The sequence below is a fragment of the Bos mutus genome, chromosome 22 (genome assembly GCF_027580195.1).
Source record: "Bos mutus isolate GX-2022 chromosome 22, NWIPB_WYAK_1.1, whole genome shotgun sequence".
Classification (NCBI taxonomy): Eukaryota; Metazoa; Chordata; class Mammalia; order Artiodactyla; family Bovidae; genus Bos; species Bos mutus.
In genome coordinates, this window is record NC_091638.1 from 50,916,883 (window position 1) to 50,939,078 (window position 22,196).

The window sequence follows — 22,196 nt, forward strand, 5'->3', positions numbered from 1 at the left end:
TGGTGACCCTTGGGAGGGCAGGGGCAGGTGCTTCTGGGACAGGCCACGGGCATACCTGAAGCACATGACACTGAGCACCTCAGGCTCCTCTGGTCCCTGGAGTCATGTCTTCACACTTCTCAGTCACCTGCCTGAGGAAGTCTGGTGCTTTGATGGTATTTTATATTTGAGTACAGTTTTTTTTTTTTTTTGAGTACAGTTTCCGAAGTACTCCATCATTCTGAAGCTGATCGTTAACATTACTGGGAATTTTTTTTTTTTACATGAGGGTGCCATGTAACAGTCATCAAAGGTTAGGAACAGACTTTCTGAGAGTCTTCAGTGACCTGGTAGTTAGGCATCTTATCTCTTGGATTCCTCTCACTTCTTGAAGTGTTAAGCCATACCATGATTTTTAAGGCCCTTTTATTTACATAAATTGCTTTGTGAATAGTTGAATATATAATATATAGGAATATATAATGCCCAAATATATAGGAACAACTTCCAGCTGAGGAGAGGAGAAAAATAGTGAACGGTTGCAACTAACGATTTCTTTCTTCTTTCCAGCCGATACATAAAACAGCCTTTGCCTGATGAGTCAGGCAGCTCGCCCTTGGAGCTGGGAGCCTGCAATGGCTCCAGGAGCGGCTGTGCAGGTGAGCGCGTGCCTCGGTGTGGGGCTGTGACTAGTCAAACCCCTCCTGGCCTCCCTCTTCTAAAGGTGTTGTACACTTGGGAGAGGGAGGCTCTGAGCAGGCAGGGGGAAGAGGGTGCTGGGGGCTAAGTCCAGAGAGCAGACCTGACAGCCGTGTCTGCACCATTTTGCTCTGGCAGAGCCCATTGTCTGCCTTGGACGCCTCATGGAATTTAGACGTGGAGGCTGGGTCTCACCTCAGGGAGACAATAAGCATTAATAGGACCAAGTGACTTGCCCATGGTCCTGAAGCAGAGCCAGGATCTGCCTCTGCTCTGTTGGGATTGCTGAATACACACTCGGCTGCCTCCACAGCCCGGCTCTGTCTGCAGAGCTGTTATCTGGCCCTTCCCCATCACCGTGCTGCAGCTGCTGCCCCAGGCGTCCTCCCAGCCTGTCAGAAGGCAGAGACAGGCTCTCTTGGGTGTTTCTTTCTACCCAGGAAGCTACGGGTGGTGGCCAGCTCTGGACAGCTCCTGCTGTGAGAGTGAAGAGCCACAGCTGGATTAGCAGTAGGGTAACCATACTGTAGGAAACCCAGAGCCCTCGCTGCCGTCCTCCTGTGGCCTTGTGCTCGCAAGCTCGTCTGAACAGTAAACTGTGTCTGACCTGCATTGTGGCTGTCATCCTGCTTTGGGCGGCCTAGGTGACTGATTTGGTGGCTTTATTCCTATAAAACTGGAAATGTCCTCCAATTGCTATGCTTCGCAAAGAGCTGAATATATAAATTCTCAGTTGCAAATGCCCACATTTCTGCATGACATGAAGGGTCTCGAAAAGTGAGAAATTGACATTAAAAAAGTAACAACCATAGACTTGGTCCTGGCAGGATGTTCCAAATCGTCCTAGTGATTTATGTGTCTATTATAATCATACTCCTATTCTTGCCCAGAATATCATGTTCTCATCCCACTAGGGACGAACAGGAGCATATTTTGTGTAGAAGTCCCACAAGCAGAGATGTTTGAGGATAGTGGTATTCTCTTAGCAGACCTGCGGTGACTTGTAGGTTCTTGGTGCTCTGGAAGTTGTGGCACTGTGACTCCCAGCTTGAGGTGTGGAGGTGGACTTCAAGAAGTCACTGTATCATACCTTTGAATCTTGGTTTATCCATCTGCAAAATGGGATGATGACAACAGCTTCACAAAGTTGAAGTTACAATTTAATGAGGTAGTGTGGTTAGAGTATCTGGCACATGCTAGATGCTCAGTTAATAATAGCACCATGTAAGTATTTGCTGTTGTTACACACTTAGCCTAGTTTCTTAGACATTCCATCTGTCATTCTCCTAATTAGGAAGAATTACTGCCTTCTTTCAAATCCCAGCAGTGAGTCTTAGTGCGTAGGCTTCAAACTCTTGTTTAATGTTGAAATAATTCTCACTTCTTTACTGTCATGGCTGCTTGTTAGGTCCATGGTGGCTGCCCTGCTGAGTCTTGAATCCCTGGCAGGGCTGGGTGTAAACGGCGCAGTGCCACTGCTCCAGGAGTGAAGTGAGCTGGTTAGGGAAGGAACCTCTGTGAGAGCTGGGACTGGCAGTCTCGTGCACACTGGCTGTTTCAGAGCCCTGTTCATGGGGACCCATGTCACACCCTCATCCATGGCTCTGCTGTTCCTGGGGCCTGGCAGGGAACTGTGCTGCATTATCCTGGGCCCGACTTTTCCTTCCTCATGAACACTCCCAAGACACACTGTCCTTGAAAGTGAATTTTTATGGACAATATACATCTGACCTCTTTTCATCAGTTTCCATTTCTACTGCTATTTCCCTGACTATATAAACTTCTTACTTTGAATCTTTTCTTCCCCTGTTACTTTTACATCACCTTTTGGAGTTGTCCCCATCTTTGTTGAAATGACGTACCTGATACCTTAAGCTTTCCCCTTTGGCTGCCCAACAGCAAAAAATATGATCATGGATCTTTTTATTGCAGCCATATGTACCAGCCAGTTTTCTGGGAAAAATACTCATCAGTGTATGTCTGTACAGTGCCTCTTAAAGCTCTGTCTCTCTCTCTCTTTTTTTAATTCTCTCTCTCTCGTTTTTGGTGGGGGAGAGCTGTGCAGTGCCACTTGGCTTACAGGATCTTACTTCCCTGCTGAGGAATTCAGCCCTGATCCACAGCAGTGAAAACACTGGGTCCTAACCACTGAAGCACCAGGGAATTCCCCTTCTTAAAACTCCTGAAACTTGGCAATCCAAAGGAATAAAGAGAAAAAAGGAGGGGAGGATCCTGTATGCCCTGTTACTGGGACCTGTCATGGCAGCTGCACCTGGAGGACATTCAGGAAATACTTGCTGAGAGAGTCAGCAGGTTCCTTGTGGAGGAACTGAAGATTTTCACTTAATATTTGTGTTATCATGTTTAAAAATTTGCATTTAAATTGTTTCTTACCAGCCTGTCTTCCTGAGTATTGAGTATGTGTTTAATTTTGGTCTTTTGGTGATTTTCTTAGTGGTCCGGTGGTTAAGACTCTGTGCTTCCACTTCACAGGGCGAAGATTCGGTCCCTGGTCAGGGAACTAATATCCCACATGCTGTGTGGCCAAAAAAAATAAATATTTGGTCCTTTTCTCTCTGTTGGCCTAATGATCAAGTTAAAGAGTCAGACTGTGTCAGGTGAAGCCCAGTAAAGTAACCAAGTGTTAAGAGGCCCAAGTTTAGGACTGGCAGGATTGCTGACTCAGGTTTGTGCCTTTGCCTGATTCCTTGAACCTCTCTGGGCCCCTGCGTCCTCCTCGTGGAATAGCAGTGCCCTCTTGCCTGCTGACCAGGTTGTGAAGAGGGTCACGCGTGAATTTAAGTGCCTTGTGAATGCAGAGAAGTGTATATAGTTTCCCATGCACAGGACAGAACCTGGAAGGAAGCACCACACTTAGGCATGAAGTACAAATTTCAGCGTTGAAACAGTGGCATGTTCCGTACACTGTTTTTTTTTTCTTTCTCATTTGTGTGCTAGGTGAAGATGAAGAAGAAATGGAGCATCAGGAAGAAGGCAGAGAGCAGCTCTCAGAAACGGAGGGCAGTGGGGACGATGAGCCGGGAAGTGACCACGGCGAGGCCACCCAAAAGAAGAACAAAGGCCGGCCTTGCCCCAGAAGGCTTTTTACCTTCAGCCTCGTGAACTCCTATGGCACAGCTGACATAAATTCCCTTGCCACTGATGGGAAACTACTGAAACTCAACTGTAAGCACCTTCTCTGACTTTGCAAACTCGGCTTTGGGGGACTTAGGGTCTACTGGAAAGTCCTTTGTACTCAGCGCTCACCACATTGGGCTTCTGTAGTGTCATCATGTGACTCCGGGGACAGACACTTGAGTGATCCTTGGCTGGCAGCTCCCCAAAGACCATTTCAGAAACGGAACCTGGCTCTAGCCCTTCCTGCCGCCGCTTCCTCGGCCTTCTTGTCAGGCTTTTCTCTTCAGTCCTTGATGACTTCAGAATGAAGTACGCTGTCCCTTCAGTCCCACCACCCTTCGGGACCTTTGCTGTCAGTGATAACACTTCTCGTGACCCTCCTTAGGTGGCAGCATTTCCCCGGACATAGGAGAATAAATGCAGATTTCTTTTGTTCCATGAGAATACTCTAGAGATGCGGCCAGTCTAGAGGATGCGCATGGATTTCACAGGCTGTTACCTGGAGCCTGATTTGATCTGTAGACAAGAAGGGACATCCACATGGAGTGTGTGTTGTGTGTTGAAAGTGCATGTGGATGATGAAGGTGCCCGCCCAGGGTCAGGAAGGGAGCTGCAAAAGCATCTCGTGTCTTTAACTTTCTTCATTAGAGAAGAGATTTGCTACATGTTCTCCAGCTAGCTACCTTGCTTTCTTCCCTTAAAAAAAAAAACAAAAAACTTAAAAATACTGAGTTTTTGAAACAGCTTTATTGAGATCGCTTTGGATCTCTGTCAGTCTTTCTGTAGCTCCATGGTGTCTGGGCAGCTTCTTCTGTTTAGTGTGAAGTGAAAATCGCTCAGTCGTGTCCCAGCTCCACACAGTCCATGGAATTTTCCTGGCCAGAATACTGGAGTGGGTAGCCGTTCCCTTCTCTAGGGAATCTTCCCAGTGCAGGGATCGAACCCAGGTCTCCCACAATGCAGGCAGATTCTTTACCAGCTGAGCCACTAGGGAAACCCAAGAATACTGGAGTGGGTAGCCTATCCCTTTTCCAGAGGGTCTTCTCAACCCAGGAATCAAATCTCCCTTGTCTCCTTCTATGCTATGGCCTGGAAGATGCCTTCAGGCAGTAAGCGTGGGCCATGTGGGCATCACCTTATTTTCTGCCTTCTTTCAGGGATCTCACTCTTGCTTTGCTTAATACTCAGTGTCTGGAAACAGTCGTGTAATGTATCTTGTCAGGTTTTCTTGTGGTTTAAGAAGAGAGGAGAAGCCAATCACTGTTACTCCATCTCGACCTGCGTCCTTTCAGAATTCTGTGTCGTTCCATGAGTCTAGAGTGTATCACAGCCTTTAGAGCATATCACAGTCTTTAGAGCGTATACGGAGGAAGTCTTTGCCAGAGGCTCTGGGGCCCAGGGGTTCCGGGTTGGCTGGCCCCAGACAGAGCGCTGCTCTCGGCGGTGGCTGCTTCTGGGTGGGCAGGTATTAGAACACAGCCTGAGCGTGCTGCTCCTCCCCCCCGTCGCTGGCAGAGCCTCTCCTGTTGCTGGCCTTTCCGTAGCGAGTGACACTTTGGTCCTCCTCCACAGCTCGGTCCACGCTAGCCATCGACTGGGACAGTGAGACCCGGAGCTGCTACTACAACGAACAGGAATCTGAGGTAGGTCACTCGGGACTCTTGGTCAGGGGAAGTGCTGGTTTCTGCTCTGGGGAGGTCTCTCTCACCAGTTCCACAGCCGGCTTCACAGCTTATCTTTTAGACTGAGAATGAAAAGCAGCAAAAGATTTTGTTATTAAATCCTCGCAGCTCCAGAAAGTACGTTATATTCCAGGCATGAGAGCTCATGAGGTGGTGGCTCAGCCTGGTGAGGTTTTGTTTCCTCAGCCAACTCAGCACTTTGTTCCTCACAGACGTACGAGAAGCACGTCAGCATGTTGCAACCTCAGAAGAAAAAGAAGACAGCGGTGGCCCTGAGGGACTGCATCGAGCTCTTCACTACCATGGAGACCCTTGGGGAACATGACCCCTGGTAGGCAGCTCCCCACTCTGAGCAGGGGCGCCCAGGCACCCTGGGGCTCCGAGATCTGCTGGGGCCATCTGTGTAACACAAACCTTTTCATTTGGATCCGTCACTTTTGTACATGGCTGACAGAGAAACACAGGTGTTTCTGCGTGAATTGTGCTTTCCAGCCTCAGAAGGCCATCACCCTCTGTGGGAAGGTGGCTTAGAGACCTCGCTGCCCTGAAGCAGTCTGATGGTTGCAAGACAGGATGTTACGGGGTTACCCCCAGGCTTGTGTGCCCAGGTGGCCCTGGCTCCCTGGCTCCCCGCCTCCCCACTTAGCAGAGGTTTTTGTTTCAGGTACTGTCCCAACTGTAAGAAGCACCAGCAGGCCACAAAGAAGTTTGACCTGTGGTCCTTGCCGAAGATCCTGGTGGTCCACCTCAAACGTTTCTCCTACAATAGATACTGGAGGGATAAGCTTGATACAGTCGTGGAGTTCCCAGTCAGGTGGGTCCCTGGGCTGCAGTGGTATTTTGGGGAAAATTAAAAACCAGGCAGACCATCTGGGCACTGATAGAGTGTTTTGCCACCAAAGGCTTTTCTGCATTAAGATGTGTGTGTTGTTGGGCTCTGGGCAGTTAAGATTTTAGGCTCATTTCTCCTCCTTGTTTGGGGAAGTCTCTCTGGTAGAACCACGTCCCCTCTTGAGTCCCTATGCTGCTTGACTGACCTGGTCTTCTTACCTGTCTTCTTACCTTGGTTCCTGGGAGCCCAGACTCAGTAGGACAGCACACGAATGTGCTGCACCACGTTAATGCAGGGGCACAAGGAACCGGGGAGTAATCTGCTGGGGAGAACTGGATTGCTGGGGGCCGCCCTTGGTGGTGCAGATCCATCGCAGTCCTGTCCTTGGGGCAGGGGCTGGGACTGGCTGTCTGCTTGGGTCCTCTCAGGTCCCAGGGTACAGAGTGTAGGTGACACAATCGGTCAGCAAGGTAGGCGTTGCCCACAACATGCAGATTTAAAAATGCTTTCTTCAGGGGCAGGTGTACGGGTAGACAGATAGATGCAGTGTAAGACATATCAGTGGGAGGACCTAGATGGCAGTAAGTCAACAAATAGAGGTATTTGTCGTCAAATTCTTTTTTTCTGTATATTTAAAATTTTAGAAATAAAACATTAGGGGAAAAAATGCTTTGAGGGGCCTGTTTTGGTATTTAGCTTACATTTTTATGGCACTAACTGTGATTCTGACAGTAATAGCCGTTTCTACACAGTTGCAACAGTCCTCATGTCTGTGCCCAGAGCCCTTCCTTGCCATCTTGTCAGGGGTTGGAATTCCCCAGGAGGCTTCCCTTCTCCAGCCTAACATGTCCGTGGTCAGAGCAAGACCCCAGGGCGCCTTCTGTCTGGACTCTTCATCTGTTCTTTCTGCAGTCTCTGAGGGCCTCCTGCTATGAAAGGGGTGGCTAGATCGCTCTGACTTCTCACAGTTTAAGGTATTGAAGGGTTCTTTTTGTTTTCTGTGCTTAGAGGTCTGAACATGTCGGAGTTTGTCTGTGACCCGTCAGCGAGGCCATATGTGTACGATCTTATCGCCGTGTCCAATCACTATGGAGCCATGGGGGTTGGCCACTGTGAGTACTGGCATCTGCTCCCCTCTGAGATGTTGAAACGCCCTTGGCCACTCATCTGTCACCAGCCTTCCCTGTGTGCCAGCCACTGCCCTAAGGACTTAACTTACACAGCTCTGCAGGCCTCCAGTTGCAGGCTGCCCCTCAGTTGTTTTGCTAGGGTGGTGCTTCATATCCTTTAATCCAATAATCCACTTCCAGTAAATCTACTCTTCTGAAATTACTGGACTTTGGGGAAAAGCTTCATATACAAAGATATTTACCCATTTATACTGGTGGCTCAGACGGTAAAGCATCTGCCCACAATGCAGGAGACCTGGGTTTGCTCCCTGGGTTGGGAAGATCCCCTGGAGAAGGAAATGGGAACCCACTCCAATACTCTTGCCTAGAAAATTCCATGGATGGAGGAGCCTGGTGGGCTATAGTCCATGGGGTCGCAAAGAGTCGGACACAACTGAGCGACTTCACTTCACTAGTGGAAAATGAGTAACAGCATTGGTGATCAGCAGCTGGCAGTATTTTCCATGTGCTTCATGGAAGAGCACACAGCCATTGCAAAATAAAATTATTAATACCGTGGGGAAATGCCCATGATGTGTTCAGGGGAAACAGCTACACAAAATCGCATCATTACAGAAAGTAGTATCACAACTATGTACATTGAAACAAAAGGCAAACTGTGATAGGAGAGGGGACAGCCTAGAAAGAGAGGGACCAGAATGTTCGTTTTACTTTTTTTTTTTACTTTGCTCTACTTTATTTTGCGAAATGTCTGTAATGTGTGGGTTTAATTTCACATTTATACTTTTACTAGTCTGTTTGGTTACTTGTTCATGGAAAGGTCTTAGTGATGTTGAAGTGAGGAGCTGGGTCTCCTCACGTCTCCTCTGTTGCATCTGCACCATGAGAACTGCCACTACACCCCGTGTCAGGATCCCAAGAGATGACACCATGGGAGGTGTTAGTTCCATTTACCCTCACAGTGGATTATGAACTGCCCCAAACCCCAGTCTTTTCCCCTGTACTGGTAAGCTTTTTCTGTTGGCCCAAGTCGGTTCTCCTGCTTCTCTATTCTTACCATATCACCTCCTGCCTTTGGATGGCTGCTCATTTTCCAGCCCTCGGGTCTACATTCCAGGCCATCGGAAGAAGGGGAAAAAAGGGCGTGACCTTCCCTTTTAAGTAGACTTCCCAGAAATCCCCCTCAACTCCTCTACATACGTCTCATTGGCTACAGCTTGGTCACAGGACTACCAACTAGCTGTAGGAATGGGTGGGAAAGAAAAATTGTGCCTGTCTAAAAATTGGGACTCTTCTAGAGTGGCTACTTGGAATACCTGTGATCATACCGCATCCTATAGCACTTTTTTTCTGTGCAAATTAATTTTGATATCTGTATTCATTCATACTGGACCCATGTATTCATTTTTAATTCTTTTGGCATAAAAACGTACTGCTTGGGCAGGTTACTTAGCTTCCATATGCTTCAGTTTCCTTATCCAGGTTAGGCTGGTTGTGTGCAGACCCACTTTGGGTCCACAATTGGAACACCGTGATTTTGATACTGTTCTGCCAAGCATGGACAGCAGGGACAGGCCCTTGGCACCTTCTCTGTCACTTTGTCCTGTGTTCTTCACCACCGCCTGGTACAGTAAGCACTGCAGCGAAGAATGGTTAAACAGCTTGCCAGAGCCATGCAGCAGGTCGAGACCAGAAACCAGATCTCCATCAGATTCAGTCGTTTCTGAGAGTCTGAGTAGAGCAGCAATCGGGTATCACTGCTGGGACTGTTGTTGTAAACACATCTTGCTCGGAAAGTGTAAAATCAAAACCGGAAGTGTTCACTCTGGAAAATACTTGGACTGGTGTGAGGAATTGTTACTGAGCCACAGATTCTTGCCTCAGAGTTTCAAAGACAGATAAATTTAAGTTTTCTCGTTCACATCCCAGCTCTGCCAACCCAAGCCCCCAGTGTGTCTCTCACTGGGATAACCCCACAGGCTCCAGAAGCAGTGAGAGACAACAATAGACAGCCATTCCTGGATACAGTGGGAATGTTTGACTTGGCATGTTTTTGACAAATATTCTTTTGCTTAAATCTTAAAATATATCAGCTCCTTTTATGGGTCCCCTAGCTCTGAATTAGTGCTCATAGCTGTTTTCCCCAAAATTACAGTTTAAAGCCTTAGTCCCCAGCAGCTCCATTTTTACCCTTTTAGTGCCTTCTTGAGAAGGGAAGATCTTATTTTTTTTTAAGGATGAGTTCTTTTTCCGTTGTTAGGACACAAGCGTAAATTACCTTTAATTTCAGACTCTTGATATGTGTCATGTTTTGGAGCTGTTGAGTGCCAGCCTACTGAGCTAGCCAGATCATTTCTCTTGATGACCAACTAGCATATTCTCTTGCTTTGGCAGACACTGCGTACGCGAAGAACAAACTGAACGGGAAGTGGTATTACTTTGATGATAGCAATGTGTCCCTGGCCTGTGAGGATCAGATAGTGGTGAGTAGGCCCTCATATCTGGTTCCCACTCTTACCTTTAGGGATTAGAGCTAGGAAGAGTCTCCCAGGCGGTTGGTTATTGAGTCATCCTGCTGGGACAGTGGGAGCTAAATGTGGTGGAGAAAGAATTCACTACCATTCCTTCCGGGACCCTTCCTAAACGAGACACTTGACTCTCCTGAGTCTGTCACAGGGCTCCTACCTTTCCCGACTCCCTGGGCATGGTCAGCATGAGCCAGCCGTAGGTGGTACGGTTTTCACCATCACTTCAGTGTGTGGATGTGCAGGGCGAGACAGCAGATCCCTGAGGGTGGTGTGTTTTGAACAGACAGCAAAGCTTGGGGGGAATGGGTGATTATTCGAACCTGTGAATGGATGTTGTGCCTCTTGTGTTTAGACGAAAGCAGCTTACGTGCTGTTCTACCAGCGTCGAGACGATGAGTTTCATAAGACGCCGTCACTCAGTTTTCCTGGCTCTTCTGATGGAGGTGCAAGACCAAGCAGCTCACAGCAGGGCACGGGGGATGACGAGACTTACAGCATGGACACCAACTGACCTGCCCAGTGACCCTGCACCACAGCACCAGTGCCGTCCCCCAGGAGAACACCTTTGGCACTGAAGACTGCTAGTGTTCTGTCTAAAAACCAGATGAGGAAATTTCCTTCTTTTATGAGCAGAAGAAAAAAAAAAAAAAGACCCTGTTTGTCAGAAGGGTTATGTCAAGAGGCTGAATTATTTTTTTTTATACAGGTGGTAAAAATTTTCTGTAAAACAGGTAGAGCTGCAGAGTTGGGGTTGGCGGTGGGGAGCACACAGTGGAGAATGTCTGACGGATTCCAAAGAGTGGAGGGGAACACACTGTCATGGAGTTTGGGGCCGCCCTGCCCTCCTGGATTTCGGATTCTGGTGCTGGTTGCTGGTCCTCCCAGTGGTCTACCCACAGTAAATCAACCTCAAGTAAACTTGATGTCGTCCCCTTTTCCCTTGCTGTGCACTGAGATGGGTTTATAATAACCCTAAAAAGTTGCCACTGACGCCCCTTCCTGTTTCCCTTTGAGTCACCTAGGAATTTCCAGCTTCCATCTCCCAAATGCTATTTGGTGGTGGGGTTTCCTGCCCTTCAGTCTCCTGTGGAACCTAGCAGTTCTGTTCCCAGCATCCTTGATGAATTGAGGCAGTTGGATATCGTGTGGCGCTTGTATTAGGTCTCACTTAAATATCAGGACAGGACACTGCGGGGTACCAGGTCTCCTGGAGCCGTTTCTCCGTGTTGGCTTCAGAAGAGGAACTTTCCTGGGCTTGGAAAGGGCTCCCGTTCTGCCCGGGACTTTGGTTAGAAGTGAGATCCCCGCCCCTCGGCTACGGCCACCGTGGTCTGATTTCCCCACCCTTTCCCCGGGCCTGCTCTCACGGCCATTGTCGCTGTCCCCTCCGTGCGTGCGTGGACCCTCTGCTTCCCCATCACGCTGCGTGGGTTCAAAGAACCGAGGCCATCCGTGTGTCCCTTGTCTGACCTTTAACCCGAGCCGTGGGGGTTGGGCTCGTCAGTCGCGGACACGCGCGATCAGGTGATGAGAGTGCGCGACGACCGACCTACCGACCGTTGGCGGCGTCGGCGGTGCGGTTTCTCCGGCTGATGGGTGAGGACGCGGCCATGGATCTCCGCCCTGGGCGGCCGCGGGGTGGGGCCTGAGAGGAGTAGGGGTGGCCGGGAGCCGAGGAGGAGGGCCGGGCTCAATCGATCGCGGGTTCCTCCCTCTCCGGTGGAGAAGTAGGGACGCAGCTGTTCCCGCGAGGAGAAAATCTCCTGAGAGTGGGTTTCTCGGGTCTGACCTGTGGCGTGGCTCAAGGAAACGGTGACAAATACCCCTTCGTGGGCGATTTACAACCTCATCTGTACCGCGATTCTCACATTGTTTTGTGCATTTCCAGTGTATTACATAATAAAGACACGGTCGCTTGTAGGGAAGATGTCTGAGAAACTGAGGAGATGCAGAAAGGAGCTGACTGCAGCCATCGACCGGGCCTTTGAAGGAGTCAGCCATTCCCAGGAGTGCTCGGGCCGCCCGCGGGTGGAGCTCGACGCCGCCCCGCTCTCCTTCCCCCTCCCGGTGCACCGGCTCCTCTGCCGGAGGCACCCGCTGGTAGCCTGCTCCTCTGCGGCTCCATTCTCTCCGGTCCCTGGCGCTCCGGAGAATGAGAATGTGGCTTTTGCACCAAACCATGCCCCCGTGAATGCAAAGCCCCAGGCGCTCTGCCCCAAAAGAAAACCTCTGAGCAGCAAGGAAAACATCCTGATGCGTTCCTCCATTTTGGCACCCGAAAGACAGTTTTGGCGAGCAGCAGGAGATGAGGAGATCTGGAGAAAAGACAGTCTAAGGTGATTCCAATCTCATGGGCTTAACAGCTACAATTAGGGGGAATCGCCTATCTGGAGGGGGGGAAAATTGTTGAAAATCCTAAGCTGGGTTCATAACACTGATTTTCCCTCCCCTTGGGGACTCTACTGGAGATAGAAGTGGCAACCCACGGACAGAGGACCCTGGTAGGCTACAGTTCATGGGGTCACACAGAGTCGGGCACCACTGAGCAACTTCACTCACTGGGGGCTCTAAGTCTTCCCTGGGCCTTGTCTTCTCCCAGGTGGTTGCAAACTGCCCGGTCTTAGGTACCTTTTAAAGGCTTAATTAAAATTTAAGTTTATTTTTGCATCATCTCTTAGCAAGGAGGACCATGTGGGCTGAAATTTCCAGTTCCTGCTATCTTGGCTGCCCTGGAAGCAGAGACTGAAGAAGCCATTTAATTGTTTCAGTATTACAAATATCTGTTCCCTTATTCACAGACATTAATGGGCATTAGGATGCTTTTAGTCAACTTCACTGACTTAGTGGTTCCCAGTTTTCAAATCACAACATAAATGGCAATTTAAAGGACTAGTGTTTGCCTTTAAGATTATCTAATACTGAGTTCACCTCCAATACTTTCTTGAAAGAGGATCTAATCCTCTGCCTTTTTCTTTTCTCCCGGGGGCTGCAGGAATGATACAGAGAAGGATTTGAAAGTTGACACAGGCATCCCACTCAGTGGTTCCAGCCAAGAGGTCACAAAGGATCTGCTTGATATGATTGGTGAGTTCAGAGGGCTGCTCCATCCTCTCCCTGAAAGGATAGATCCTTCACCCAAGCCCCCAGGTCAGCAAGTGTCTTATAAAAAATACTTAATGTCTCTTCCATCGGCTTGGTAGCTTTGTTTGGTTCACAGCAGGCTCCATGCAGAGAGCCTTTGTGGAGCTGATAGCCTGGAGGAGTCACATCCATCAAGTTATTTCATAAATGTTTCATAAATGTACAGTTAGAGTGAATCCCCAGAGGCCAAGGACTGCAGCCGCTATTGGTGGATGAGTTTATTTGTGACGGAAACAGGACATAGGCAGAGATGAAGAGAGGGGGAGTAGTCCAGCTCGGGTGGGTGGTGGCAACACAAGATTGAAAGAAAAGTTAGAAGCCGAAAGCTCCCCTTTAATTCTGCCATCCACCACAAAGGCGACATAGTGCGGTATATCCTGGCGTAGACACTTTTGCTATATGCACATCTGTATATTCTGTATGTGAACTTCATGCGCCCTATTTTTACACAAGGCACAGTGGCCAGACAACTCCTAATTAAGAGATACGTAGCCTTGGGAGCAGCCCAAAGCTGTTGGCTCTGAAGGGTCACCAGGTTATGGGGCAGGAAAGGAGGCAGTCTGGTGAGGGGTGGTGCATGCCCTGGGGCACAAAGCAAGATCCCTGCCTTTGCTCTAGTGACCTGAGCCTCCTCCCATGGTCCCAGTAGGCGAACAGAAGTCATCACTGCCTCTGCTTACCTCCTTGCATGGCCCCTAACATCTACAGGGAGCATTTTTCTCCCTTCTGGCTGTGGTCCATGGCTGTCTGTGCTAAGTGCTGTGCTCAGTCGCTTGGGTCATGTCCAACTCTTTGCACCCCATATACTATAGCCCGCCAGGCTCCTCTCTCCATGGGTTTCTCCAAGCAAGGATACTGGAGTGGATTGCCATGGTCTCCTCCAGGGGATATTCCTGACCCAGGGATCCAATCCACATGTCTTATCTCTCCCACACTGGTAGGTGGGTTCTTTATCACCAGTGCCACCTGAACAGGTTAGATCTTAGTTCTCTGACCAGGGATCGAACCCACGCCCCGTGCAGTGGAGGTTATGAAGTCTTAACCACTGGACCGACAGGGAAATCCCAATAGGCAGCATTTTACTTATTCAAAAGACCCCACACAGTGTCTTGTGTCCTCAGGTCAGGGAATAGTTCCCCAAGAGCCAGAATAAGCACACGCATCTCTGTATGCTCCCATGTACACCCTCCTTGGAGACCAGTGGATGTTTGGGACTCAGTAAATACCTGCACTAGAAAGGGGGGCACCATGCCCACATCACAGTGTGACAGCGTGCCAGCCCGGGTCAGGAGCACCGGCTTTGCACGCTCCCAGGACACGGCCACCCATTTGGGTTTTTAACTTCTGCCCGAAATGTCTTCAGAATTCTCCCACTGGAATTCTAATGCTGAATGTTTTTATTTTTAAGACCATACAAGCATCCGAACTATTGAAGAATTGGCTGGTAAACTAGAATTTGAAAACGAGTTGAACCGTGTGTGTGGCCATTGCGAAGATTCGCCTTTCAAGGAGGAAGCCTGGGCCTTGCTGGTGGACGAGAGCCCTCAGAAGGCCCCGGATGCAGACTCTGGCAGCCTCAGGCAGGCTTTTGATGACCACAATATCGTGGAGACTGTTCTGGACTTGGAAGAGGACTACAATTTGATGACCTCTTTTAAATACCAAATTGAGTAAGGACAGTTGACTTCAGCTTTGATTCCTTACAGTAGGAGACTGAGGTTAGGATGTCTGTGCAGGTTAGTCACAGTCACCAGGGGCCACTTCAAAGGCTTAGCAGAATCCAAATTACCATGACCTTTTAACTTCTAGTGGTGTCCCTTTTTCAGCTGACAGCTCAGTTTTTTGGTTGTTGTTGTTTTTTAACTCTGTTGCTTTAAAATGTTTCTTTTTTCACTTTTTTTTCCCCCCAACGTCTTGACTGTTTTTTGGATTGCTGTTCAATATACGCAGTACCCAAGGCAGGTGCAGGTCGTGGGCCTCTGCTGTGTCTCTTGATGTTCTTTTCCATGGGCCCCTGAAAACATACAAGTTCCATAAGCAGTGTGGGCTTTCTGATCCCCTGGGACCCCCCCCATCCCAGGCCAGCTCAGTGGAGGAACTGGCCTCAAGAGGGACCTTGGCCCCAGGCCCTCTGCCACATTTGTACACACCACACACATGGCTGCCTGTCCCCTGCATTGGCATCATGCCCTCCTCATGGCCAGAGCCTCAGCCCCTCCATCCTCACCCCTGCCCAGATCAGAGGCCTCCTACTAGTGTCCAGGGAGCTGGCAGCATCCAGCTCCTGTTCTGGCAGGACATTCCCGTGAGGCCAGCCCACCATACACTCACATCAGACATCTGGGTCCTCAGCTGAGGGGGGAAGGAAGGGATGAACACAGGTCCTGCTCACTCACTTCGTACCTGAACCTCATCCATCCCGTTCCAGGACTGGACCTCCGGGAGGCCACAGGTGGTTCCCATGACAGTGACTGTACTGGGATAAGATGGACCGGGGCAGGGAGGGGCTGACCCACTGCCCTCTGAGGTCAGCGTGGCGGCAGCCGCTCAGCAGGGCTGGCTCCAGCCCCACCACTTGAGAGAAAGGACACCATCAGGGATTATTTGGACCCATCTCTCAAAACCATGATGTTCTTTCAGGAAACCTAATAAACTGTTGAGTAAGGTATGATATCTCCCAGAAGCTGAGTGTCAGGGAACTGCTCACCCGCTTGGCTCATAGGAGAGGATGGGGGCGACAAGGCTGGTGCAGAGCTGTTTGTTGTAACATAAAACTCAAGGAGCTGGGGAGGAAGGCCCAGGGGCCGAAGATGCCCCACAAGGCTGTGTTTTCATAAGGCAGGCTGCAGGGCTGGCGGCAACACCCCGTCACCACCACAGGCCTAGAGATTCATCTGCGCCCACAGGTGGAAACCTGGCACCTAGTTCCTAGTGGTGCAAAGCCAGGCACCTGCCTGACCCTGAGGACTAGCCTCTGGCCACTTCAAGGGACAGGCCTCCACTGCCGGGTGAAGGGCAGAGGGGCTAACCAGAGGCTCCTCCCAAGCCACCTGACAGTCCCTGCAGTGGATAATAAACACTCACAGACGGTGGTGTCGAGGTTCACTTTTTAGTCCCTGAGCCGGTGGGACAGGAGCAGGTGAGAAGAAATGCTTACAGCCTCTTGGCTGCCGCATTCGGGAGAAGGGGCTGTCTGGATGGATACATGTCAGGCGACTTGATATTCAGAACACCAGGTCTCCCAACAGTGAGTTCCAAATAATATATATTGATGTGGATCGTCTCCCACAGAGGAGGTGAGGCATAGTAATCCCCATCCTCCCCAGTCTCTGCCCATCACTACCCATGGAGAGTGAGCTGGACTTAGTAACTCACTTTCCAGGGAGAGAGCTGGGGAAGAGAGCAGAGGCATGGACAAGCCTGGCAGACACCACTTAACCAGGTGATGGAGGTGCATCCCACCCATGCTGTCCTCAGGTGTGCCCCTCACCCAGCCCTGACAGGATGCAACGAGATGGGGCCTTCATTTTAAACCCAGATTGGGGGATATTCTCTGGATGCCTGGCCAGTACCCTAGATTGTCAATGTCAGGAAAGCAAGGAAAAACTCAAAATCTGTCACACAGCAGCAGACACTGAGGAGACACAGTGACTAAATCCAGTGGTATCCTGGATTGCGTCCTGGAATGGAGAGGGGACGCTCATGGAAAAATAGATCAAATACAAGCTCAAGTTTAGTTCTTAATATGTTTATGTTAGTTTCTTAGTTTTGACATGTACACCACAGTTATGCAAGAGGTTAACTTTAAGAGAAGCTAAGTGAAGGATATATTTGAACTTACTATCTTTGTACCTTTCCTGTAAATCTGAATTTATTCCAAAATTTGCAAAAAAAAATTTTTTTAATGCAGTTGATCCCAAGTTTGTGACATTGTTACTGAGGAAGACAAGGAGGGTTTTAGTCTTTTTTGTCTATGCTTCTCAGTTTATCTGCAGTGGACCTGAATCACATCTGCAGAAAGAAGAAATTAGAGTTGTTTTTAAAACCCTCACCTCCGCCAGCCAGCCGTAGGCATCCCTCACCAGATACCTGCCCAGAGGTGACCTTCACAGTTTCGGGAACTGCAGCAGGCCCAGGGCTGGCACGGGAGGCTTGGCAGGACCCTCACTAGTGGCTCACCCTTCCCTGCAGTGCTGGACCCTCAGGGCCAGAAGCTCTAGGTCTCACAGAGCTGTTTCTCAGCACTTAGTTCTCCCTGGAGAGGCTTTGCAGAGGGGGTGTCTGCTGGGAGCAGAGATCCAGTGCTAACCCTACAAGACTGAAATGAGAGGACTTTTTTTCTGCCTGCGACATGGACTGTGGCACTTGGGAATGAGGGCTGAGCCTGGGTTAGGGGTGGGGCAGAAGGGAGGCTTTAGATTCTCCTGGCTGGATAGACAAGTATACCTCTAGCTTAGCAAAGCCTTTGTGTGAAAATTCAGATTTACCAAAGAACTAATCCAGCCTGGACTCCTTAAAGGAGGAACTTTTCCTCACTGTAGAAACAGCTGTTGGGTAAAGCAGGTGAGCCCTGAGCCTCTGGCATGCCACTCCCAGAGTAGCTGGGATGGCCACATGGTCATTGCCTTGGTGACACCGTCTCTCGTCTCTGCCTCCCTGGCTCCCCAAGGTGCCCAAGGGACATCTGCCTCTGTCATGTGCCTCAGGGCAGCAGGCAGAAGCGTGCTCATCTGCTCAGAGCAGAGGGTTGGGGAGCCAGTCTCTAGGGATTGAGATGGAGGAATAACAGGAGCCTAGATTTTTTTTTTAATTCGCCTAGAACATTTATTTTAATAAAACTTGAGACCAAAGACTTCTTGGGGAGACATTGATATTTGAGAAACTAAAAATGTTTTACGTCATTTGGTTCTCTCCCCCGCAGTTCATTTTGGCAAGCCAAACAATCACTGGATTGTTTCCGTGGAAACACCAAACTGCAGTTTGGATTAGCAGAATCAAAATAGAAACAAGGCAGCTTCAAGAATAAATAGGAGCTTTGGAACCGGCTAGTCGCCAACTGCGAGTTCAACTTACAGCACAAGGCATGTGAGAAGCTGGGCCCATCCAGTTCTGTAAGGAGGGGTTTCCAGGTCCTCTGGCTGCATCCTGCCTGCAGGGTCGAGGCCAAAATCACTAGAAACCAGCTCTGTCGGTGTACTGGTAAACTTTGTAACAAACCTTAGGGCAGAAGGTGGTCTACAGAAGCAAGGAGAGGCTGGGAACTGGAGGAAAAGACAGGAGAAGAAGGGACAGAAAAGAGGAAAGATGAGTAAATGCCAAGTGAAGGTCCAGCAAGGAGCAGAGGCCACAGCTGAGGCTTGAGAGTAAAGCAGCAGTTCTTTCAAGAGGACGATTCAAGGGTGGCCAAGGACTGGAAACAGTGACCCCGCCCTTAGCCCCTTCCAGATTTCAGTGTTTCCCTACATTCCTGGGCCTGGCTGTCTAGCCACAGAGATTGAGACTAGAGCCTGAATTCTTGCCAGGTAAGCTCTGGGGGCACTGATGGTCAGTAGGCGTCTGCCTCAGTGTGGCTCCAGCCAGCATAATCAGGCACACAAGCCTACCTTCTCATCTCTGAGTCTCAGGGCTGCCCGCCCCCTGCTCCCCTCACCAGGGGAGTCGGGGAGCCACCTCTTGGCCCACCTGCCCTGCCTCCTTAACATTCTGCTGGACCCTGCATTTCCAAGCCCAGGGAAGACTCCAAGGGGGTCAGGAGACCAGGAGGATGGAGACAGACCACCTGGGGGATCTGTGCCTCTCACCTTGGCATCCTGGAATGTGCTGGTAAGGCAGCACCATCCTGCCACAGGAGAAGCCGTGAGCTGTTAATGGTCAAAGAAATTGGTGAAAAGGATTCCCTCCTCCTGAATGACTGGCCAGGGGCTCACCCGCTACCAGAGGGAGCCTCCTCTTAACCGAGGCACAAGATGTTTGATACGGCAGAGAAGGCCAGTGAACCAGAAAGGGGAACTCGAGAGGCCACCGAACCTGCTTGTGGGTCGTTATTGAAAAGGCTGTCATCCGGTGACAATCTGAGCCTCTGGTAATTTGCTTTCTCCCTGGGGTACGTGGGAGAACATTAATATTTTAGGTTCCTGCTAAATATTTATAGAGGGAACAAAGTTTTACTCAGGAAATCTACTGACAATGGATTGCAGCCCTAGTGGGGAAGGACTTTCTGTGCTAGGCCAGCTGGAAAATGCCTGATTTGATGAAGAGTTTTGGCCTAAGGCCTGGCATGAAAAATAATTTTAAAACCTAATCAGCTCTTGTAGGAAGCAGCTATCTTTTTTGAGGGCAAAAAGGCTGTGGTTTTCTGGGTACTTTGGGTGGGAGCTGGCCTGGGAGAAAGGAATGGGCATCTTATAGGAGACCTGTCGTCAGGAGCCCTTTGGAACATCTGAGACAAAAAGGGAAGTTGCAGAAGGCTACTGGAGAGACCCAACTTTCAGGACAGGCTGCCAGGAGCTGTTTGAAAAGCAAGCTGGCCCTGCCCTCAGCACATATTTGTCAGGCGTCTCCTAGTGACACACCGCTCCTGGATGCTGAGAATACAGTAGGGATGAGATGGATGCTGTTCTTTTATTTTTTACAGCTGCTGTTCTTGCTTCTGGAGTTTATATTCCACTATGCAAGGTGGGCAAAAATACAGATTTAAAGTATCATTTCAGATGGAACTACCTGAGAGAAATGAAAACAGGCTAAGGGAATGGGCAATGAGGAGGGCAGGCCCCTTCAGAGGGCTCTCTGTAGGTGATGTTTAAATTGATACTTGACTGTCGAGACAGGTGCTGCGAGTGGCTTCTTTTCCATCCTCAGACTGTAGCTGGGGTTGTATAGAGAGAGGAGCCCCTAGGTGGGCCCTGGGCCAATAGACCTCCCACCACATCCGCCCCTATATAGCTACATACATCTCTATCAGCATCCAAAGAACCAAAAATGTTGCTTCAGGGATGTGCTGGGCTGTGTCATGCTCACCAAATTTGGCAGGAACACAATAGTTTGTTTTTTTTTAAAAAAAAAAAAACCCTTAGGAATAAAATAAGAAATATAATATCCTTTCCTGATGATTACTAGAGACAGGCAGTGTAATTTTAATTAGCCCAGCCTTGTTAGGTATTAAATGTACTGCTTATTCTACAAAAACACCCAGCTCATGTAACACTGAGTCACTCTGGCCTTTTGACTTTAAACAAAATAAAATACTTCTAAAGAAATACAGGATTTCATAACACAGCAGAATTAAGGAATAGAGGGTCCTGCCTTGGCATTCTAAAGTTGGAAGGAAACTTCAATGAGAAGGCCACAGTCATAAATGTTGGTGGAGTTTTCTCAACAGGGTCTCAGCTTTGAAGTAAAATGATTAAACTTTTCAACTTAGAGCAATAAAACATTTCCAAATGCAGACTGCTCTGCTCTACAAGCCTGAGAGTAACTGCTGCACAGCCGCCTGTAGCTTTTTTGGGAAGGGCTGGGTTCCATTTCCCCTTGCCACCTTGGCATAAGCAAAGAAAACCAGCAGGGAAGGCAGTGGAGGCTAGCAGAGGGGTGAACAGATAACCCCGAGAGATCCATAGAGGGCGCACAGTCCAGGGCAGCCTGAGGCAGGGCCCAAGTCTCACTTTCTTGCCCTTACAGAGGGCTGCTGCCATTGCTTGTGGCCATAGAACACAGGAGGCCATTGGTCTGGAAATGAGACTGAAAGCAGCTTAGGTTGCCTGGTAGCCCTGCCAAAGGTATCACAGGCAAATTAAACTCTACCAAATTTTTGTGGGATATGTACCCCTGAAAATAAAAATCAGGAGCTATTATGGTCCACCTAGAAGCCCCATTTTCAGGAATTCCCTGACAGTCCAGTGGTTAGGACTTTCACTGCAGTGGCCCAGGTTCAATCCCTGGTTGGGGAACTAAGATCCCCAAAAGCCACCTGGCACAGCACCCCTCCCCACCACCCCCCCACACACAAAAGCCCTATTTCAACCCTGTACTGGCTTGAAAATGGGCAAATTCTGGAAGCTGTCCATCCGTGAGCATTTTTACTTTCATAACAGTTTGAGTAGGGTGTGGTTTATTAAAACTTATGAGAAGGAATAAAAAGATGGTATGCATCTTGATCTTGAGTAAACTGAAGATCAACAAACTTAATGAAAAAAACATGCTTTTTAAAGTTTTATCTTTATTTGATCATTTTGAATTACAAAAGAAATATGTGTTGCAAAAATTCAAAAACTTTAACAAGATACAGATGGAAAGCCAAAGTCTCATATAAGCCCACTGTTCTCCAGAAATGATGCAGGGCCTGCAGCAGCTCTCATTAGCTTTTCAAAAGGGGTGGAAAACAGGGCAGGGGAAAACAGCTGGGGAGAAGACTGGGACTCCGTGGCTGTGACAAGTGCAGCTCCCAGCATGCAGTGTGAGTCACCTGTCTTTCCTTCGTGGCTTTAACACTGTTATTTCTCTGTTCACAAGAAGTCTGACCTAGTGTGTGCCCCGAATACATCCACTGACCCCAAAAATGGACATTTCTCACAGCAAAAACGGATACAATTTTTTAAAAAATCGTGAGGCCCGGAAAGATCTTAGTCATCTGAAGGAAATGTTTTGAAGACCAAAAAGATGTGTTTGGGAGTCCTGCTGCCATAACAACAGTTTTGTGAGAGCCCTTCTCCTACTGGATGTTCCATATGGAGGGCAGTTCTCCTTGTACCAGACCCAATACCCTCCTGCTGATGCCCCACTCCCGGGCTGCTGCCCCAGCTCTCCTCACACCCTCTTCACACATTTCACTCCCATGAATAAGGATGCACTTTTCCCTTATGCTCTGTCTTGGGGAGTGCCCGGTACCCAGAATGCCAGATGTGCTCCCCAGCCCTCCACTGACCCCCACCACCACCCCATCCAAGCCCAGCCTCTGACCCTGAAGACTCCAGGCAGGCTTTGAGAACTCTGCCATCAGCCACCCGAAATGTTCTGTGATTTGTCTTTCCAATGAGACCAAAAACCATCAGCCAAAGTCATTATGGGCTGG

General features: G+C 49.2%; 2 protein-coding genes across 4 annotated transcripts in view; both read left to right on the forward strand.

The window, feature by feature from the left end:
• The window catches only part of USP4 (ubiquitin specific peptidase 4), a 39,712-nt gene extending 28,801 nt beyond the window's left edge, over positions 1-10,911 (forward strand). For both annotated transcript variants that reach the window (XM_005909373.3, XM_005909374.3), the window contains 8 exons: positions 550-638; positions 3,637-3,864; positions 5,389-5,459; positions 5,711-5,829; positions 6,163-6,312; positions 7,339-7,442; positions 9,855-9,943; positions 10,341-10,911. In XM_005909373.3, coding sequence (XP_005909435.1) covers positions 550-638; positions 3,637-3,864; positions 5,389-5,459; positions 5,711-5,829; positions 6,163-6,312; positions 7,339-7,442; positions 9,855-9,943; positions 10,341-10,499 — 1,009 coding nt within the window. In that variant the 3' untranslated portion in view covers positions 10,500-10,911. The remainder of the gene's footprint in view (positions 1-549; positions 639-3,636; positions 3,865-5,388; positions 5,460-5,710; positions 5,830-6,162; positions 6,313-7,338; positions 7,443-9,854; positions 9,944-10,340) is intronic.
• Positions 10,912-11,051: 140 nt separating this feature from the next.
• On the forward strand, positions 11,052-15,085 carry C22H3orf62 (chromosome 22 C3orf62 homolog). 2 transcript variants are annotated; one of them, XM_070360150.1, is made up of 4 exons: positions 11,052-11,584; positions 11,877-12,323; positions 12,971-13,072; positions 14,538-15,085. In XM_070360150.1, the coding sequence occupies exons 1-4, from the start codon at positions 11,581-11,583 to the stop codon at positions 14,801-14,803; spliced, it is 819 nt and encodes a 272-aa protein (XP_070216251.1). In that variant the 5' UTR covers positions 11,052-11,580; the 3' UTR covers positions 14,804-15,085. The 2 variants fall into 2 exon arrangements, with proteins under 2 accessions (XP_070216251.1, XP_005909434.2); XM_005909372.3 differs by having other exon boundaries at positions 11,877-12,324; positions 12,981-13,072; positions 14,538-14,876.
• Positions 15,086-22,196: the final 7,111 nt, after the last annotated feature.

What these genes read in the sequence shown, in the direction of transcription:
- C22H3orf62 (XM_070360150.1), top strand. An exon ending in CTGGAGAAAAGACAGTCTAA is followed by an intron (nt 12,324 to 12,970) that starts GGTGATTCCAAT and finishes TCTTTTCTCCCG; the next exon opens with GGGGCTGCAGGAATGATACA. An exon ending in GGATCTGCTTGATATGATTG is followed by an intron (nt 13,073 to 14,537) that starts GTGAGTTCAGAG and finishes TTTATTTTTAAG; the next exon opens with ACCATACAAGCATCCGAACT.